Below are 18,322 nucleotides of genomic sequence, written 5' to 3'. Positions count from 1 at the left end.
GGATTTTTTTGTTGTTATTCTGTATCTCACTGTTAAAATAAACCTACCATTAAAATTATAGACTGATCATTTCTTTGTCAGTGGGCAAACGTACAAAATCAGCAGGGGATCAAATACTTTTTTCCCTCACTGTATATAGCCCTCATTACAGCATCATCTTTATTGCAAATTAATTACACTGCTTCTTTAATCATTGAATCAGTCTTCAGTTGTTCTCTCGTGTCTCAGGCCTGGTCTGTTCCCTGTACTGTCTGTAATAACCACCGTGGAATGGTAAGAGCCTGTGGTCTCTGCTGTGTTAACAGGAACACATGTTCAACCACCAGGGGAACAAGCCCTTTAAGTGTGAGGTGTGTGACTACAGCAGTGTGTATAAGAAGGATGTCAACAGACACTCAGCAATACACAACAAGGACCAGTATGTACACGCACACACACAGGACTGCATTGCAGTGCTAGCTGTGCCACTAGAGAACCTGGTTCGAATCCAGGCTCTGTCGTAGCCGGTCGCGACCGGGAGACCCATGGAGCGGTGCACAATTGGCCCAGTGTCGTCCAGGGTAGGGGAGGGAATGGCCGGCAGGGATGTAGCTCAGTTGGTAGAGCATGGCGTTTGCAATGCCAGGGTTGTGGGTTCGATTCCCACGGGGGGTATGAAAAATAAAAAAATAATGTATGCACTCACTAAGTGTAAGTCGCTCTGGAATAGAGCGTCTGCTAAATGACTAAAATGTAAATGTAAATGTTATCGTACACTCAGCAGTACTCAACCAGGACCAGTATGTACACGCACACACACAGGACGTTATCATACACTCAGCAGTACTCAACCAGGACAAGTATGTTCTCTCCTGACACCATGTGGGACATTCACCTGTGAGCTCCACACAACTCACATTACCAGACCAAAATGGCACATTGACCTTTATTGGTTTTTAGCTGGAGACCGATCGATCTCGATCTAAAATACTAAAAGCTTGATCGATCATTTGATCAATCAATCATTAGATCCAGTAACTTTCTTTTTTCATCCTTTCACAGGAAAACAAAGTCTGAGTCTGTAAGTATTTTCCCCTTTTTATCTATAAATGTTGAGTTACCATAGTTACCATAGTTGGTCAACCTAGATAGGCTTTTTCTATCCAGATCACCCCAGGTATAAACATGTTATAAACCTATTGAGGGATCTTGTTGTCATGCCATAGCAGGTTTATTATATCTGAATAAAGGTTTTAAACCCAGTAAGATATCTTGTTTTTATGCCATAGGAGTCGTATGGTCCGTCTGTACCAGCCAGATGTATTTGTACAGGTCTTTCTGACTCTCAGCAGGTGTATAAGGTGTTGTCGTTTCCTGTGTCCAGTGTGGTCTGCCTGACTCTCAGCAGGTGTATAAGGTGTTGTCATTCCTGTGTCCAGTGTGGTCTTTCTGACTCTCAGCAGGTGTATAAGGTGTTGTCATTCCCGTGTCCAGTGTGGTCTGCCTGACTCTCAGCAGGTGTATAAGGTGTTGTCATTCCTGTGTCCAGTGTGGTCTTTCTGACTCTCAGCAGGTGTATAAGGTGTTGTCATTCCTGTGTCCAGTGTGGTCTTTCTGACTCTCAGCAGGTGTATAAGGTGTTGTCATTCCCGTGTCCAGTGTGGTCTGCCTGACTCTCAGCAGGTGTATAAGGTGTTGTCATTCCTGTGTCCAGTGTGGTCTTTCTGACTCTCAGCAGGTGTATAAGGTGTTGTCATTCCTGTGTCCAGTGTGGTCTTCCTGACTCTCAGCAGGTGTATAAGGTGTTGTCATTCCTGTGTCCAGTGTGGTCTGCCTGACTCTCAGCAGGTGTATAAGGTGTTGTCATTCCCGTGTCCAGTGTGGTCTTTCTGACTCTCAGCAGGTGTATAAGGTGTTGTCGTTCCCGTGTCCAGTGTGGTCTTTCTGACTCTCAGCAGGTGTATAAGGTGTTGTCATTCCTGTGTCCAGTGTGGTCTTTCTGACTCTCAGCAGGTGTATAAGGTGTTGTCATTCCTGTGTCCAGTGTGGTCTGCCTGACTCTCAGCAGGTGTATAAGGTGTTGTCATTCCTGTGTCCAGTGTGGTCTTTCTGACTCTCAGCAGGTGTATAAGGTGTTGTCATTCCCGTGTCCAGTGTGCCACAGAGTCTACCCCATGCAGAAGAGACTCACTCAGCACATGAAGACACACAGTGCTGAGAAACCACACGTGTGACAAGGTAACACATCATCTGACCGTGATGAACAATTCCAATAATCCACTCAAATCAATCAGGTTTCTAGTTTTAATCTCAGATTTTCATTAAAATCTTTATAAATCTCTGTTTGTGCTTTGACTTCACAGTGTGGGAAGTCCTTCAAGAAGAGATATACGTTCAAGATGCATCTCCTCACACACATCCAGAGTGTGGACAACAGCAGGTCAGTACAGGATGTAGCGCCATTTTCATTGTGCCTCTAAGCAGAACATAGCCTATTTTTTTGTTTTTTAAACGTTTTTATACTTTATATGTTAAGTTTACACTACAATCACCCCAGATTTTTTAAACACCTCTCTATTAAGTATTTTAGCTACTTTTTTGCCCTTGTCCCAGACTTTTGAGCTTCTACTATGTTTTTCTATGAGAAAACATTATGTAATGTGTAATTATTAAAGAAAGAGTCAATGAAATAAAATCTATATCAACATTTATTTTGAGTATGCCCTTTTATATTGTTTTTTTAATGAAAAATATACCTGTCCTTTGGTAGTGGTGTCATTTCCAGCACTGAGGACAAATTCCTCATAAATAAAGTTTTGTCAAGAGAATGTTAACTTAGTTACCATGGAAACGTATTGTGACACTGAAGCACATGGCTGCAGCGGACAGTTGTTCCAGATGTGATGTCCAGAGGTAAATATTGCTTGTGTAGAGAATATTTATATTGTCAGTCATTTCCAAACAGCCTATAATTTATTTAATTTGTGGTAGATTTATTTAATATAGATATAATGTATTTAGTGTAAACTATATATACAGTGAGGGGAAAAAAGTATTTGATCCCCTGCTGATTTTGTACGTTTGCCCACTGACAAAGAAATGATCAGTCTATAATATTAATGGTAGGTTTATTTGAACAGTGAGAGACAGAATAACAACAAAAAAATCCAGAAAAACGCATGTAAAAAATGTTATAAATTGATTTGCATTTTAATGAGGGAAATAAGTATTTGACCCCCTCTCAATCAGAAAGATTTCTGGCTCCCAGGTGTCTTTTATACAGGGAACGAGCTGAGATTAGGAGCATACTCTTAAAGGGAGTGCTCCTAATCTCAGTTTGTTACCTGTATAAAAGACACCTGTCCACAGAAGCAATCAATCAATCAGATTCCAAACTCTCCACCATGGCCAAGAACAAAGAGCTCTCCAAGGATGTCAGGGACAAGATTGTAGACCTACACAAGGCTGGAATGGGCTACAAGACCATCGCCAAGCAGCTTGGTGAGAAGGGGACAACAGTTGGTGCGATTATTCGCAAATGGAACACAAAATAACTGTCAGTCTCCCTCGGCCTGGGGCTCCATGCAAGCTCTCACCTCGTGGAGTTGCAATGATCATGAGAACAGTGAGGAATCAGCCCAGAACTACACGGGAGGATCTTGTCAATGATCTCAAGGCAGCTGGGACCATAGTCACCAAGAAAACAATTGGTAACACACTACGCCGTGAAGGACTGAAATCCTGCAGCGCCCGCAAGGTCCCCCTGCTCAAGAAAGCACATATACATGCCCGTCTGAAGTTTGCCAATGAACATCTGAATGATTCAGAGGAGAACTGGGTGAAAGTGTTGTGGTCAGATGAGACCAAAATGGAGCTCTTTGGAATCAACTCAATTCGCCGTGTTTGGAGGAGGAGGAATGCTGCCTATGACCCCAAGAACACCATCCCCACCGTCAAACATGGAGGTGGAAACATTATGCTTTGGGGGTGTTTTTCTGCTAAGGGGACAGGACAACTTCACTGCATCAAAGGGATGATGGACGGGGCCATGTACCGTCAAATCTTGGGTAAGAACCTCCTTCCCTCAGCCAGGGCATTGAAAATGGGTCGTGGATGGGTATTCCAGCATGACAATGACCCAAAACACACAGCCAAGGCAACAAAGGAGTGGCTCAAGAAGAAGCACATTAAGGTCCTGGAGTGGCCTAGCCAGTCTCCAGACCTTAATCCCATAGAAAATATGTGGAGGAGCTGAAGGTTTGAGTTGCCAAACGTCAACCTTGAAACCTTAATGACTTGGAGAAGATCTGCAAAGAGGAGTGGAACAAAATCCCTCCTGAGATGTGTGCAAACCTGGTGGCCAACTACAAGAAACGTCTGACCTCTGTGATTGCCAACAAGGGTTTTGCCACAAAGTACTAAGTCATGTTTTGCAGGGGGTCAAATACTTATTTCCCTCATTAAAATGCAAATTAATTTATACCATTTTTGACATGCGTTTTTCTGGATTTTTTTGTTGTTATTCTGTCTCACTGTTCAAATAAACCTACCATTAAAATTATAGACTGATCATGTCTTTGTCAGTGGGCAAACGTACAAAATCAGCCGGGGATCAAATACATTTTTCCCCTCACTGTACTAGCTGTAATAATAGCCAAAGCATGCTAAGCAGTCTGTCATTTTTCTCCAAAAACTGTAGAAGCGTCATTTCCATCAGTCATTTCCATCACAAACTTAACTGTGGTGGAAATGACAGAACGTGGTGGAAATGACAAAAATCCATTTATGTTAATAGTTTTATTACTTTAGGCTTATTTAATCATGTTTTACATTTATTTAATCTAGAAAATGCTGTGGTCAAAGCCGCACAAGTTGAAAACTTAAGTAGTATTTTTCTTTTGTTTTCAGAAGATGGCACATAAAACAGCACAGAGGTCACAGAGGTCATAGAAACCAAATAAGAAATGATCCTATACGATACCAGGAACATCTGCAAAAAGACAGGGAGAGATACTGGAAGAAACGGGAGAAGTGAAATCTATCTCTGAGATTACGAAGCGAGAGAAGGCAATGGAAATGCAACCAATGGAATAGAAGACATTTAAAGAGAACAGTTGCAATGGAGACCTACCTATCAGGCAACACACCACCTCAGTCACCAGATGACTTGCAGCCAGAGGGCAACATACCTGCCCCTAACTTACCTGCCCCTGATGCACGCCCTGATACCCTTTCCTCGTTGTCTGCAACAGGAATGAGAAGTCGAATACTTGCCGGAAAGAAAAAAGGTTGGAAGGTTTCGCTCAAAAACATACAGAGATCTTTGCGTGACAAAGCTTTACGGAAATCTTGAGAAATACAAAATGTATTTTTTTTTTAATCAACTGATGAAGATGGAGAGACAAAACAGCAAACGGAGAAGAACTTGAGATTTTATCGTTTCAAAAATGCCATCATTGCAGAGTAAAGCAAAAGTATCAAAAAATGCGCAACAGTGCCAAGGACAAAAAATGCTCAGAGGCGCAACATCCTGAGAAAGTATGGCCTGGTCAAAGCCGCAAACGGAGAATTTGGATTTTCAGCAAAAGCAATGAGGGCAAATTAAAAACAGGCCAACAAGTCTTCAATAGTCCAGGAAAAAGCAGTGTAACAGAATTAACAAAACAACAGAAGAGAAATTCACCTGATGATGTGACGACAACAGTAGAGCAACAACTAACTGTAAGTCGCTCTGGATAAGAGCGTCTGCTAAATGACTAAAATGTAAATGTAAACAACAGGGAAAAAGGGCACTAACGAGGAACAAGAAAAACGAGCAGAAGCGCTTCTTGAATGGCACAATTCAGAACCTTTTATCAGAATTTTAAGAGGGAATATTCAGAGATTAAAAATGTCCTACTATGAATTCTGTAAAATATGTCATTTTTGGGTTGTCAAGCCAACAGTCCAGGATAGGGACACGTACCTCTGCAAAACCCACGTCAACCTCCAGTTCATGGCGGACAAACTACAGTATCACAAAGTGATCAGCTGAAGCAACGTTGATAACCTTTTATTGAGTCTTTGTGCTGTGAGAACCTGAAGAAAGAGCGCAGGTACACAGAGTGCTCCCTTTTGCCAAGCAAAATAGCTTTTAAACATCTTGACTTTGATGCTGCTGAGCAGACATGGTGGTTCGAGAGGGAAAACGGAAGAGCTGAAGAGAGAAGAAAAACAAAGAGGGAAACTGAGAAGTTCCCTGTACATTTGACAGTAAAAGAAAAGGTGTGTGGCGCACTGCAGATTCTACTGGAGGACTTCTCCAAAGAAATGTAAGAGAAGTTGGGGAAACACGTGTACGACATTCGACAGCAATACTCCATACTGAGATAATTTTAAAAGAGAATCTGCGGAAAGAGGAGATCATCGTGCATATTGGCTTTGCAGAGAACTACCTGTGTAAAATACACAAGTGAAATCCAGCAAGTTCACTTTGGTGATTCTCACAAGCAGGTGACCCTCCACACCTGTGTTGGATATACCACAAATGATACAGTGTCACTTTTCTCACTGAGCTCTTCTATGCGGCATGACCCCTCTGCTATCTGGGCCCATCTCTCAAAAACACTGGCCTACTTCCTTGAGCTCTGCCCATCGGCTAATTTTGGATCTTACTTTTGTCTTATATGAATTAAATGTTTAACAATGGTTGTTGTTCAAAAATGGTTGCAATAAAATATTGTTTTCATACGTTTTTATTTTTTACATAGATGTCATTTCCACCACACCCATATTTTTTAGGTAAATTTAGTATATTATGTATAATTTACATTTGATTTGTTTTAGATAGGGAAATCCTATGGTTGTCATCATAATCTCACAAAAAGGTTGGGTGGAAATATCTTATTTTTCATGATAAATAAATGTTTTCAGCTGTCACAAAGGCAAGTTTATACATTCAGGCGTCGTGTTGAATTATTAATATTAGGAAAACCTTAAAAATCACTTAAAATAATATTCAATACAAGTGAATGTACAAATGTGTAAGAAATGTGTTTTAAGTTAATTGTATGGTATTTCATTTTCAACTAAAAATGATGTTTAATGACATGATGGAAATAAAATTTGTCTATGGCTGTCTGAGAAAAATGACAAAAATAAATAAATTGCTGAATAGTACAATCGCAGCCATTATCAGATATTATTTCTAGACAAATCAAAGACAATTATAATATTATTAAAATGGTGTTTCAATACGTTTTTTTAATTTCTGAAAGCTTGCAGGGCCAAAGTGCCCGAAGTTGCAGAATCACCCACCTCCTGTTTCAAAATGTTTTCTCCTTATCATACACTACACAGTGTTAAAATCCTGTGACCTGCCTAATGCATGTCTCTGTTCACCAGGGTCAAGTGTGAGTTCTGTGACTATGACTGTGACAACAAGAAGCTCCTGCTCAACCACCAGCTGTCCCACAACAACGACCGGCCCTTTAAATGTGACTACTGTAAATACTCCACCTCTAAAGAGGACTTCCTGGTCTCACACCTGGCCATCAAACACACAGGTGAGTTCTACACCTGACCCTGACTCTTAACACTATCAGTCTCGAGACCACAGAAAACATTTCATTTATGACTTTCATTTATCTGCATGTCCAGCCCTTATATTTAGTCTATATTTTACCATTTTCTTTTCAGGACAACCATAGCTACAAGTAGAACACTAAACTATTTGACATAAACAGTTGGGCTGACCCCAATTAGTCGGCTGGTCGATTGTTAGATCGATAGGCTGTTGGTCGACCAACATTTGTATATTATTATTTATATTATGATAATTTTTTAAAAAGTTTTTATGGCACACAAGATTGTATTATTGGCGCCCATCTCAGTGAACTAATCCATTGCGGAGGCCACAGGGATGGCACAGTCAAAGGAGAAGGGGAGAGTGACAATTTGTGCACGTTCATTGTTTCATAACTTCATTGTGTGAATTGTTTGCTTTTGAATGTTAGTGTCTATCAATTCCCCATTACATACAGTGCGGAGAACAAGTATTTGATACACTGCCGATTTTGCAGGTTTTCCTACTTACAAAGCATGTAGAGGTCTTTAATTTTTATCATAGGTACACTTCAACTGTGAGAGACGGAATCTAAAATAAAAATCCAGAAAATCACATTGTATGATTTTTAAGTAATTAATTTGCATTAATTCCTATAATTACTCATCTACAATGTTTGTTTGGTTACGGTAATGTCTCTTAATGCGTATGTAATTATTCCAGTCTTTTACTGTTCTCATTGTCGGAGTGGACACGTTGTTTGCAGAACGCACAACCTATGCTACACTTGTTGAGTAAGGATGCGCACCTGATTATGCATAGAAGTAGGCCTATAGGCATATAAATGTGCCCATTTGGGGATCTGATAGTATTTCTGATTGGCTTAACGCACCACCACTAATGAGCTGTGGAGCTTCTCAAAGTAATGTTTTCTTCACCTCAAACAGCAAGCAAACATCCATTGAGAATGACAATAGTTCCTCAATGTATTTGTAAAATCTTTCCAGCTCTCTCCCTTTCGATCACCACTCAGCGTGAAAGGGAAAAATGTCATGCTCTGATCGATTGGAAACATCATAAAACAGACCTCCCTGATTACTACTTATCTCTTGATCAAGTAGCCTACAGCTGTGTCTGTCCCAAGCTCACTGGCGCAGGAAACTCTGAAGGCCCAGAATATTTTATACAATGTTGCAAGTTTGCTAGTGCATGCTTCAGGCAGGACCCAATTTAATAGTTGATATAATGTTTTAAGTTTGTTGCAGACAGGCCATGTGCAGCCAATGTGATTTATAGGATATTTATTTTTTGTTGGATGTTTTTATTTGTTGGCTTTATGGGCTATTTCTACATAGTTGGCAATGGCAATAGAAGTACATTTTTTTAGGTTTATTTTCATTTAGATTTGGATAGAAATGTTGATTAACCACATGACAATGATTTTGAGATACGAAGATGTTATTATATATTAAATGAAACTGTTCCACGAAAATGTGCATATGAAAACCATAACTGGCACGCAGATCGGTAGAAATGGCAAGATAAATTGGCATTCCACATGAGAAAGGTTGCAGACTCCTCGTGTAACCTATTAATGGCAACTTCAGGAGAGTAACGGCAGAATCTGCGAAAGCCAGTAGGAGCGGGAGGAGGATGGCCGGGACAGGTTAAGGTTTTTGTCTTCTGGTTATCTTGATCTCTGGCTCCCTCTTGAATCATTTGTGTCTTATTTCATCAAACAGTGCGCTTAAACCATCAGACAAGCTCAATGCATATATAGTTGATTTTCTTAACACACAGGGTGTGTCTATGTATGGAAAAATACACTTTTTAAAATTTGGTCTACCAATATATATTTTTTGTCAGGGACAGCCCTAATAAACAGTTGCATTCAAATGTCAATAAAAACAATAAGGTCCGCCAAAGCAAAAACCTGATAAAAATGAATTCATATGAATGCTGTAAGTACAGAACTTGTTAGCTCAGTAGGAAATTAATATCCAACTAGTCAGTGACAACTGTGTGGAGTTTGTAACAGCAACTATCTTCTATGTAGAAGAACCCCTTACCTTCTAATGGCTCTGTAGCTTGTGAGCATCATAGAGCATAACATGTTACATGTGCGTGTTTGAGTCTCAGCTTTTCATAGATGGCTTTTAATCGTTTTTAGCTCAAACCATTCGGACTCTACAAACATTTTTGTAAAAAACCCGGCCCCGGGCCCCTTCGGGATCCGCCCTTGTCTCACAAACACCTCTCTAGCTCCTCCCCCGTTAATCACACAGACCAATGGTTGGTACCAACAGATGTGGAAGAAATAGACAAATCCAATGGTACAAGCCACACAATGTTTAAAAGGGGTTGGAAGTCCAAATTGCGCCGGCGTCGCAGTGGGACTCATTGGGTTAAACCCAACCCTAACCCTTTAAATGTGACTATTGTAAATACTCCACCTCTGAAGAGGGCTTCCTGGTCTCACACCTGGCCATCAAACACATAAGTGAGTCACTGTGATCTTCTCCATCACGATCAGTTTAGTTCACTAGCTATTACAATTATTTACCCCTCAACCCCACCAGTTTTCAGCTGTACCTGGGATTCGAACCCGCGACCCTTCGGTCAATGGCTCTCTTCTCTAACCTCTCTGCCACCCCATATTCAGCTAATCAAGGTGTTGAAGATCTAGGAGCAGAAGGATTTAGGATCACTGCTTTAGCATATTTACCCCATGGTAGATCTAATGTGCCCTCCTTTCGCCCTCTAGGAGAGAAGCCATTCTCCTGTGAGATGTGCCACTTCACGACGAAGCACCGTAAGAACCTGCGTCTGCACGTCCAGTGTCGCCACCCGGAGGCGTTTGAGGAGTGGAGCGCTACTCATCTCTAGCTCCTCCCCCGTCAGACGAAGGAGGAGACCCTTCTTCACCCTGCAGCAGATAGAGGACCTCAAACAGCAACACGACGACACACCGGGCCTACAGAACACTCTAGTACGCCTGGGGAAGAGCTAAACTGTACTTTATATATCTGTATGCCTCTCAATATAGAGATGAACGTGCGTTTGGGGGGCTTCAGTGGGTCTTCTAAAGGAAAAACAGTAGAAGCCAGTAACTCGGAATGAATAATTATCTAATGGATAGTTTTGGGAATGTTTGACTGTTGTGTTAGGTAGCAGTGGATCCTGACACCCTACAAGCCATGCAGACGATGCAGAACGCCTCAGTCTCCCAAGATGCAATGGGAAACACCACCATCACTTACGAACAGGGTCAGTTATTTTTCGTCTTAATTCCTGAGATTTCTTCCTTCTTCTTCAGGTGACCGACTGCCCCACAGAGACTCTTTCTTATGGCCTAAGATCTCTTCCAAGCCCAATGGTAACGTTTATAATGCATTGTGAAGCATGACACAATAATAACTTAATCTCTCTCCATCTCTACAGCCGGGAACTCAGACCTGTCAGCCCAGAATGCTCAGGATCTGCTGTTGAATATGAGCAACGCCAGACAGCTGGTGGAGAACTGTCTACAGGTACAGCTGGGTCACACATTGGCTCATTAAGTAGACCTCTGTTGTTTTACTTACCTGTGCAATGATTCATACAGGGATGCTACACAGGTCTGCATGAATGGGACAGACTAGGTTGTGTATTGGATTAGCAGTCTGTCTGTGTGTGCTCCTCAGGTACAGATGTTGAAATCATCGGACTCCGAGGTTCTAGAAGCGGGCTCCTGGACAGGGGTTACCTCAGCGACCGGGGGAGCCCAAAAGGTTGGTTGATTTGATTTTAATTTATTTTAAGCTGGTATAGCGTTTCTTAAAGGAGAATTTTGCTTATTTACAACCAAATCTCAATTTGTATGTAAATTGCATGTTGTAGAAGGGTCCAGACACTTTTTTTTTTTTGCAATTTCGTACACACACTAGAGGGTTGGTACTGTACATATGGGCTTTAGGCGACGGCATTACCCGCTAGAACAGAATTTCTTAAATGCTGGTCCTGGGGACCCAAAGGGATGCAAGTTTTAGTTGTTGCCTTAGCACTCACACACCTGATTCAAATCAAAGGCTTGGTGATGAGTTGATTAGTTGAATCCAGTGTCTGAGTGAACGGTCAAAAGCAAAAAAAGTGCACCCCTTTGGGTCCCCGAGAACAGGATTAAAGGAGAAATTGGACTATATTGAGAGCTTTTCCATTTCTAAAAGGACGTATTTATGTGGTTTTGGAGCCTTTGTTTCAGAGACCCCATACTGCACAACGAGGATGAGGAAGTGAATCGCTGGCTGGGGGAAGTTTCTCAAAAACAAGTGAAATTGCAACAAAAAAAAAACAGTGTCTGTACCCTTCTATAAGACTGTAGTCCTCTGTAGCTCAATTGGGAGAGCATGGCGCTTGTAACGCCAGGGTAGTGGGTTCGATCCCCGGGACCACCCATACGTAAAAATGTATGCACACATGACTGTAAGTCGCTTTGGATAAAAGCGTCTGCTAAATGGCATATTATTATTATATAACATGTACAAATACAAAAATAGAGATTTGGTTAAAAAAATTGCCAATTTCTCGTTTAATCCTGTTCTCGGGGGCCCAAAGGGGGTGCACTTTTTTGCTTTTGACCGTTCACTCAGACACTTGATTCAACTAATCAACTCATCACCAAGCCTTTGATTTGAATCAGGTGTGTGAGTGCTAAGGCAACAACTAAAACTTGCATTCCTTTGGGTCCCCAGGACCAGCATTTAAGAAATTCTGTTCTAGCGGGTAATGCCGTCGTCTAAAGCCCATATATTACAGTACCAACCCCCCAGTGTGCGTACCAATCCCAGTCCCACCACTATTCTGCGTTTCATTTTCTCTCGGTCTCCCCACCTATTTCATGATATCTAAATCAAATTAAAAGCGGCCAAAAATTTTAATTTCTGTTGTGGTCCTTTAGGTTGTGACGTTCCACGTGTCTGAGAACGGGGAGACCCTGGTACAAGAGGTCGAGGAGGTCTATGAGGCTGGGACCGATGAGAATGGAGAGATTACCCAGATATCCATCCAGGCCTATGAGGAGTCAGAGGGCTTCAGTGTGGTGGAACGGATGGAACAAGCTACACAGGAGATGCAAAGCACCGGACCTGGATACAGGTAGAGTAGAATCTGGACTCACCTGGCCTAACCTGGCCAACACAGCACTGGCCATTAGCTAATGAGCACCATTCTGTCTTTCTGATCTGCTATACACAATTGACATTCCTGATGATGTTTTACCAATGATTTTTTTGAAGCGCTGAAATAAGTTTCTTCTCCCATTTTTCAAAAAGTATCAAACATTTTTGGAGATACATGAACTTGGTTGACTTCCACTTCACCGTGTTTTCAGTAGTGGTGAGGGCAGTCCCCAGCCCATGGAAGAAGACCAGGATGGAACAGAAACACTCCAAGAGAACAGAGACAGCCACTACTACCTGACCTCTGGTCTGGGGGATGGCATTCTACAGCAGGTGGAGGTAAGCCGGCCACAGGAGAACCACATACTGTGGCAGGGGGGCGTTAGAGAACAGTTTTCCTTGTGAACATTTCCACAGGAATACAGTGCCTGCAATGTGCCTAAGATGATGTTAATGATCAGTCTTTCGGGAAACTCTTCCCTGTTCAGTTGAACTGTAGATGTCTGAGAAGGCAATCAGTAGTCTGCTGTCTCATCCTCAATCTCTCTCTCTCTCTCCCTCTCTTCAGCTAAGCAGTGAGGCCCCCGGTTCCCCCTCCATGGTGGGATCCCCCCAGGATCAGAACCAGCTCAACCCCAAGAGGTTCTCCTGTCGTATCTGCACGGAGTCGTTCCACGGCCGCAGTGACATGGAGAACCACAAGAGGGCCCATATCGACCCGTCCACCTTCAAGTGTCCTGACTGTGACTTCACTGCCTCCTCCTGGCCAGACGTCAAGGTGGGTCTTTTTTATCATTTCTCAGCCTTTGGGTAAATCTCAGAAGTATTTTGTTGATTCCTTGTGCCCTCCCTAGAGGAGAGCTTCGGAGTAGTAGATAAGTTTCCTCCCCTCGGATTTCCTCTGTTCTTCTCTCTACCCTCTTACGTTGGTGGTGAGGAGACCCAATAAATTGAGGAAAGAGTTTGAGATTAACCCTTTTAATACATATGAAGGGACTTTTTTTGCCCCAAAGAATGTTTTTTTTGTTCTTGAAAGGCAGCATTTACCTAGTTAGTAAATTACAGTTTGTTCTATCCAAAGCATGCTATCATTTTAGTTATCGATGTACCATTCCTTTCTCAGACCCACATGGGCGTGCATGCCTACCTGAGACCTCACACGTGTCCCAGCTGCAGCTTCGCCTCCAGGAACAGGAAGGACCTGAGGAGGCACATGATGACGCATACCAACGAGAAGCCCTTCACCTGCCAGATCTGTGGACAGAGGTATTCAACCAATTAGGGCATCTTGAGGCCGTTGAGAATACACTTTGTTATTGTGTTGGGAGGGTGACGGCAGCTTAGAATGGTTTTTTTGTTGTTGTTGTGTACAGAAAAAGTTATGAAAGCACCTTAGGTAACCATTCTGGTCTGTCGCACCTATCAGGTTTAATCGTAACGGCCACCTCAAGTTCCATATGGAGCGCCTCCACAGCCAGGAGCCTCCGACGAGGAAGACTCATTCTGGAGGAGGCTCCCAGCAGCAGACCTTCATAGTCAGCAGTGATGAGGAGGCTCTCGTCATGCTACAGTGTAAGGAACACACACGTTTACACCAACATGTAGGTCATTTCACTGGGTGAATAAATCACTGATGTCCTCCATTTCCTTCCATCCAACCCATTTGGGGGGGCAAATGCAATAGTCTGGGTAGCCATTTGATTAGATGTTCAGGAGTCTTATGGCTTGGGGGATAGAAGTTGTTTAGAAGGCTCTTGGACCTAGACTTGTCGCTCCGGTACCGCTTCCCGTGCTTTAGCAGAGAGAACAGTCTATGACTAGGGTGGCTGGAGTCTTTGACAATTTTTAGGGCCTTCCTCTGACACCACCTGGTATAGAGGTTCTTGATGGCAGGAAGCTTGGCCCCAGTGATGTACTGGGTCGTACGCACTACCCTCTGTAGTGCCTTGCGGTCAGAGGCCGAGCAGTTGCCATACCAGGCAGTGATGCAACCAGTCAGGATGCTCTCGATGGTGCAGCTGTAGAACCTTTTGAGGGACTGAGGACCCATGCCAAATCTTTTCAGTCTCCTTAGGGGGAATAGGTTTTGTCGTGCCCTCTTCACGACTGTCTTGGTGTGCTTGGACCATGTTAGTTTGTTGGTGATGTGGACACCAAGGAACTTACAGCTCTCAACCTGCTCCACTACAGCCCCGTCGATGAGAATGGGGGCGTGCTCAGTCCTCTTCTTGATCAGGCCTACCACTGTTGTGTCATCGACAAACTTAATGATGGCGTTGGAGTCGTGCCTGACCAAGCAGTCATGAGTGAACAGGGATTACAGGAGGGGACTGAGCACGCACCCCTTAGGGGCCCCCGTGTTGAGGATCAGCGAGGCGGATGTGTTGTTACCTACACTTACCACCTGGGGGCGGCCCGTCAGGAAGTCCAGGATCCAGTTGCAGAGGGAGGTGTTTAGTCCCAGGATCCTTAGCTTAGTGATGAGCTTTGAGGGCAATATGGTGTTGAACGCTGTAGTCAATGAATAGCATTCTCACGTAGGTGTTCCTTTTGTCTAGGTGTGAAAGGACGGTGTGGAGCGCAATAATCTGTGTGGATCTGTTGGAGCGGTATGCAAATGAGGGTGGGTCTAGGGTTTCTGGGATAATGGTGTTGATGTGAGCCATGACCAGCCTTTCAAAGCACTTCATGGCTACAGACGTGAGTTCTACGGGTCGGTAGTCATTTAGGCAGGTTACCTTAGTGTTCTTGGGCACAGGGACTATGGTGGTCTGCTTGAAACATGTTGGTATTACAGACTCAGTCAGGGAGAGGTTAAAAATGTCAGTGAAGACACTTGCCAGTTGGTCAGCGCATGCTCGGAGTACACGTCCTGGTAATCCGTCTGGCTCTGCGGCCTTGTGAATGTTGACCTGTTTAAAGGTCTTACTCACATCGGCTACGGAGAGCGTGATCACACAGTCGTCCGGAACAGCTGATGCTCTCATGCATGCTTCAGTGTTGCTTGCCTCGAAGCGAGCATAGAAGTAATTTAGGTCGTCTGGTAGGCTTGTGTCACTGGGCAGCTCGCAGCTGTGCTTCCCTTTGTAGTCTGTAATAGTTTTCAAGCCCTGCCACATCTGACGAGCATCGGAGCCGGTGTAGTACGATTCAATCTTAGTCCTGTATTGACTCTTTGCCTGTTTGATGGTTCGTCAGAGGGCATAGCGGGATTTCTTATAACTTCCGGGTTAGAGTCCCGCTCCTTGAAAGTGGCAGCTCTACCCTTTAGCTCAGTGTGGATGTTACCTATAATCCATGGCTTCTGGTTGGGGTATGTACGTACGGTCACTGTGGGGACGACATCATCGATGCACTTATTGATGAAGCCAGTGACTGATGTGGTGCACTCCTCAATGCCATCGGAAGAATCCCGGAACATATCCCAGTCTGTGATAGCAAAACAGTCCTGTAGCTTAGCATCTGCTTCATCTGACCATTTTTCTATTGACTGAGTCACTGGTGCTTCCTGCTTTAGTTTTTGCTTGTAAGCAGGAATCAGGAGGATAGAGTTATGGTCAGATTTGCCAAATGGAGGGCGAGGGAGAGCTTTGTAAGGGTCTCTGTGTGTGGAGTAAAGGTGGTCTAGAGTTTTTTTCCCTCTGGTTGCACATTTAACATGCTGGTAGAAATGAGGTAAAACGGATGTAAGTTTCTTCATTGAGTGCAGTCTTAGTGCCAGCATTGGTTTGTGGTGGTAAATAGACCGCTACGAAGAATATAGATGAAAACTGTTGGTTGATAGTGTGGTCTACAGCTTATCATGAGATACTCTACCTCAGGCAAGCAAAACTTCAAGAATTCCTTAGATATCGTGCACCAGCTGTTGTTTGCAAATATACATAGACCGCCACCTCTTGTCTTACCAGAGGCTGCTGTTCTATCCTGCCGATACTTTTACATTTTAGTCATTTAGCAGACGCTCTTATCCAGAGCGACTTACAGTTAGTGCATACATTATCATTATTATTATATATATTTATTTTTTTCATACTGGCCCCCCGTGGGAAGCGAACCCACAACCCTGGCGTTGCAAACGCCATGCTCTACCAACTGAGCTTCATCCCTGCCGGCCATTCCCTCCCCTACCCTGGGCCAATTGTGCGCCGCCCCATGGGTCTCCCGGTCGCGGCAGGCTACGACAGAGCCTGGATTCGAACCAGGATCTCTAGTGGCCTTAGACCACTGCGCCACTCGGGAGGTCAACAGTTACAGTGTATAACCCCACCAGCTGTATGTTATTCATGTCGTCGTTCAGCCACGACTCGGTGAAACATAAGATATTACAGTTTTTAATGTCCCGTTGGTAGGATATATGTTAACACTTATGTTGTTATTGGCCATTGTCTGAGATGTTGTGTTTCTCCCCTCTGTTGACCATCAGTCAGCTGTTCTCTCTCTGTTGCAGCCCTGCAGGCAGGACAGACCATCAGTCAACTGTTCTCTCTCTGTTGCAGCCCTTCAGGCAGGACAGACCATCAGTCAACTGTTCTCTCTCTGTTGCAGCCCTTCAGGCAGGACAGACCATCAGTCAACTGTTCTCTCTCTGTTGCAGCCCTGCAGGCAGGACAGACCATCAGTCAACTGTTCTCTCTCTGTTGCAGCCCTGCAGGCAGGACAGACCATCGGTCAGCTGTTCTCTCTCTGTTGCAGACCTGCAGGCAGGACAGACCATCAGTCCGGAGCAGCTACAGCAGGCCCCGGGTCAGGACCACATCATAGTGTCCCAGGAACAAGGCCTGGAAGACCAGGTGGAGGCCACGTACACCCAGCAGATCACCACGGTGGACGGACAGACGTTACAGTACATAACAGGAGATAACCAGGTGACTGAGGTACAGGGGGGAGCTGGAAATGTATAAAATGGCTTCTTATGGACTTTCGTATGGATTCATGTACAGTGGGGAGAACAAGTACTGGAGGTAAAACAATGAAGATCTAACTCTCATCCCCGTCCTCTATCCCATGTCAATCCCCCTCACACGTTTCCAATTAGCAGCATAAAGATACTTATAGATAAAATTACTTTACTTTAAAACGTTTTTTTTTTTTTCTATCTACTTAACTTTGACTATAAAGAGGCGGGACAGACAGTGAAGATATTGTGGTAATTGTCCTCCTTCATCCTCCCAGGTCCAGTATATCATCTCTCAGGAAGGAGTCCAACACTTAGTACCTCAGGAGTACGTGGTGCTATCAGACGGGAACCGCATCCAGATGTCAGATGGACAGATCGTCCAGTATGAGAATGATGGGGCCTTCCTGCAGGAGCAACAGGTGAGAGAGGACCCCAAAAGCACTCCATCACAAAACAATCAAGCCCCAAAATAATCACTCCTAAAATACTCAACCCCAAAAACAGTCAAACAAGAATACGGCTGTATTTTGGGATAAGGAATTGAAATGTGCCCTGTGTGATAGAGTAAGATGGAAAGTGTTTAATTTCCCTGAGTAATGACGGCCAGATCCAGTATCTTCCCATCAGTTCAGAACAACAGCTAGTCAGTCCTGAAGACTTGGAGGTTGCTGAACACTCTGCTGTCACCGGTATGAATACACACCGTCTGCTTCAGTAGAGAACCTTGGAGGACAGGGCCTGGAGGAC

At 43.7% G+C, this 18,322-nt stretch overlaps 1 protein-coding gene across 1 annotated transcript in view; it reads left to right on the top strand.

The window, feature by feature from the left end:
* LOC121546584 (zinc finger protein 335-like) overlaps window positions 1–18,322 on the top strand; it is a 36,556-nt gene that overhangs the window by 15,328 nt on the left and 2,906 nt on the right. The window contains 18 exon segments of the mRNA XM_045209391.1: window positions 306–418; window positions 1,042–1,060; window positions 2,100–2,197; window positions 2,199–2,217; window positions 2,343–2,419; window positions 7,363–7,523; window positions 10,287–10,425; window positions 10,427–10,511; window positions 10,690–10,789; window positions 10,964–11,052; window positions 11,206–11,292; window positions 12,459–12,655; window positions 12,891–13,017; window positions 13,247–13,456; window positions 13,802–13,944; window positions 14,105–14,250; window positions 17,053–17,543; window positions 17,851–17,994. Coding sequence (XP_045065326.1) covers window positions 306–418; window positions 1,042–1,060; window positions 2,100–2,197; window positions 2,199–2,217; window positions 2,343–2,419; window positions 7,363–7,523; window positions 10,287–10,425; window positions 10,427–10,511; window positions 10,690–10,789; window positions 10,964–11,052; window positions 11,206–11,292; window positions 12,459–12,655; window positions 12,891–13,017; window positions 13,247–13,456; window positions 13,802–13,944; window positions 14,105–14,250; window positions 17,053–17,543; window positions 17,851–17,994 — 2,445 coding nt within the window.

The sequence above is a fragment of the Coregonus clupeaformis genome, chromosome 30, assembly GCF_020615455.1.
Source record: "Coregonus clupeaformis isolate EN_2021a chromosome 30, ASM2061545v1, whole genome shotgun sequence".
Lineage (NCBI taxonomy): Eukaryota > Metazoa > Chordata > Actinopteri > Salmoniformes > Salmonidae > Coregonus > Coregonus clupeaformis.
Note: the sequence above shows the minus strand (reverse complement) of the source record. Positions and strands in the feature narration are given on the sequence as shown.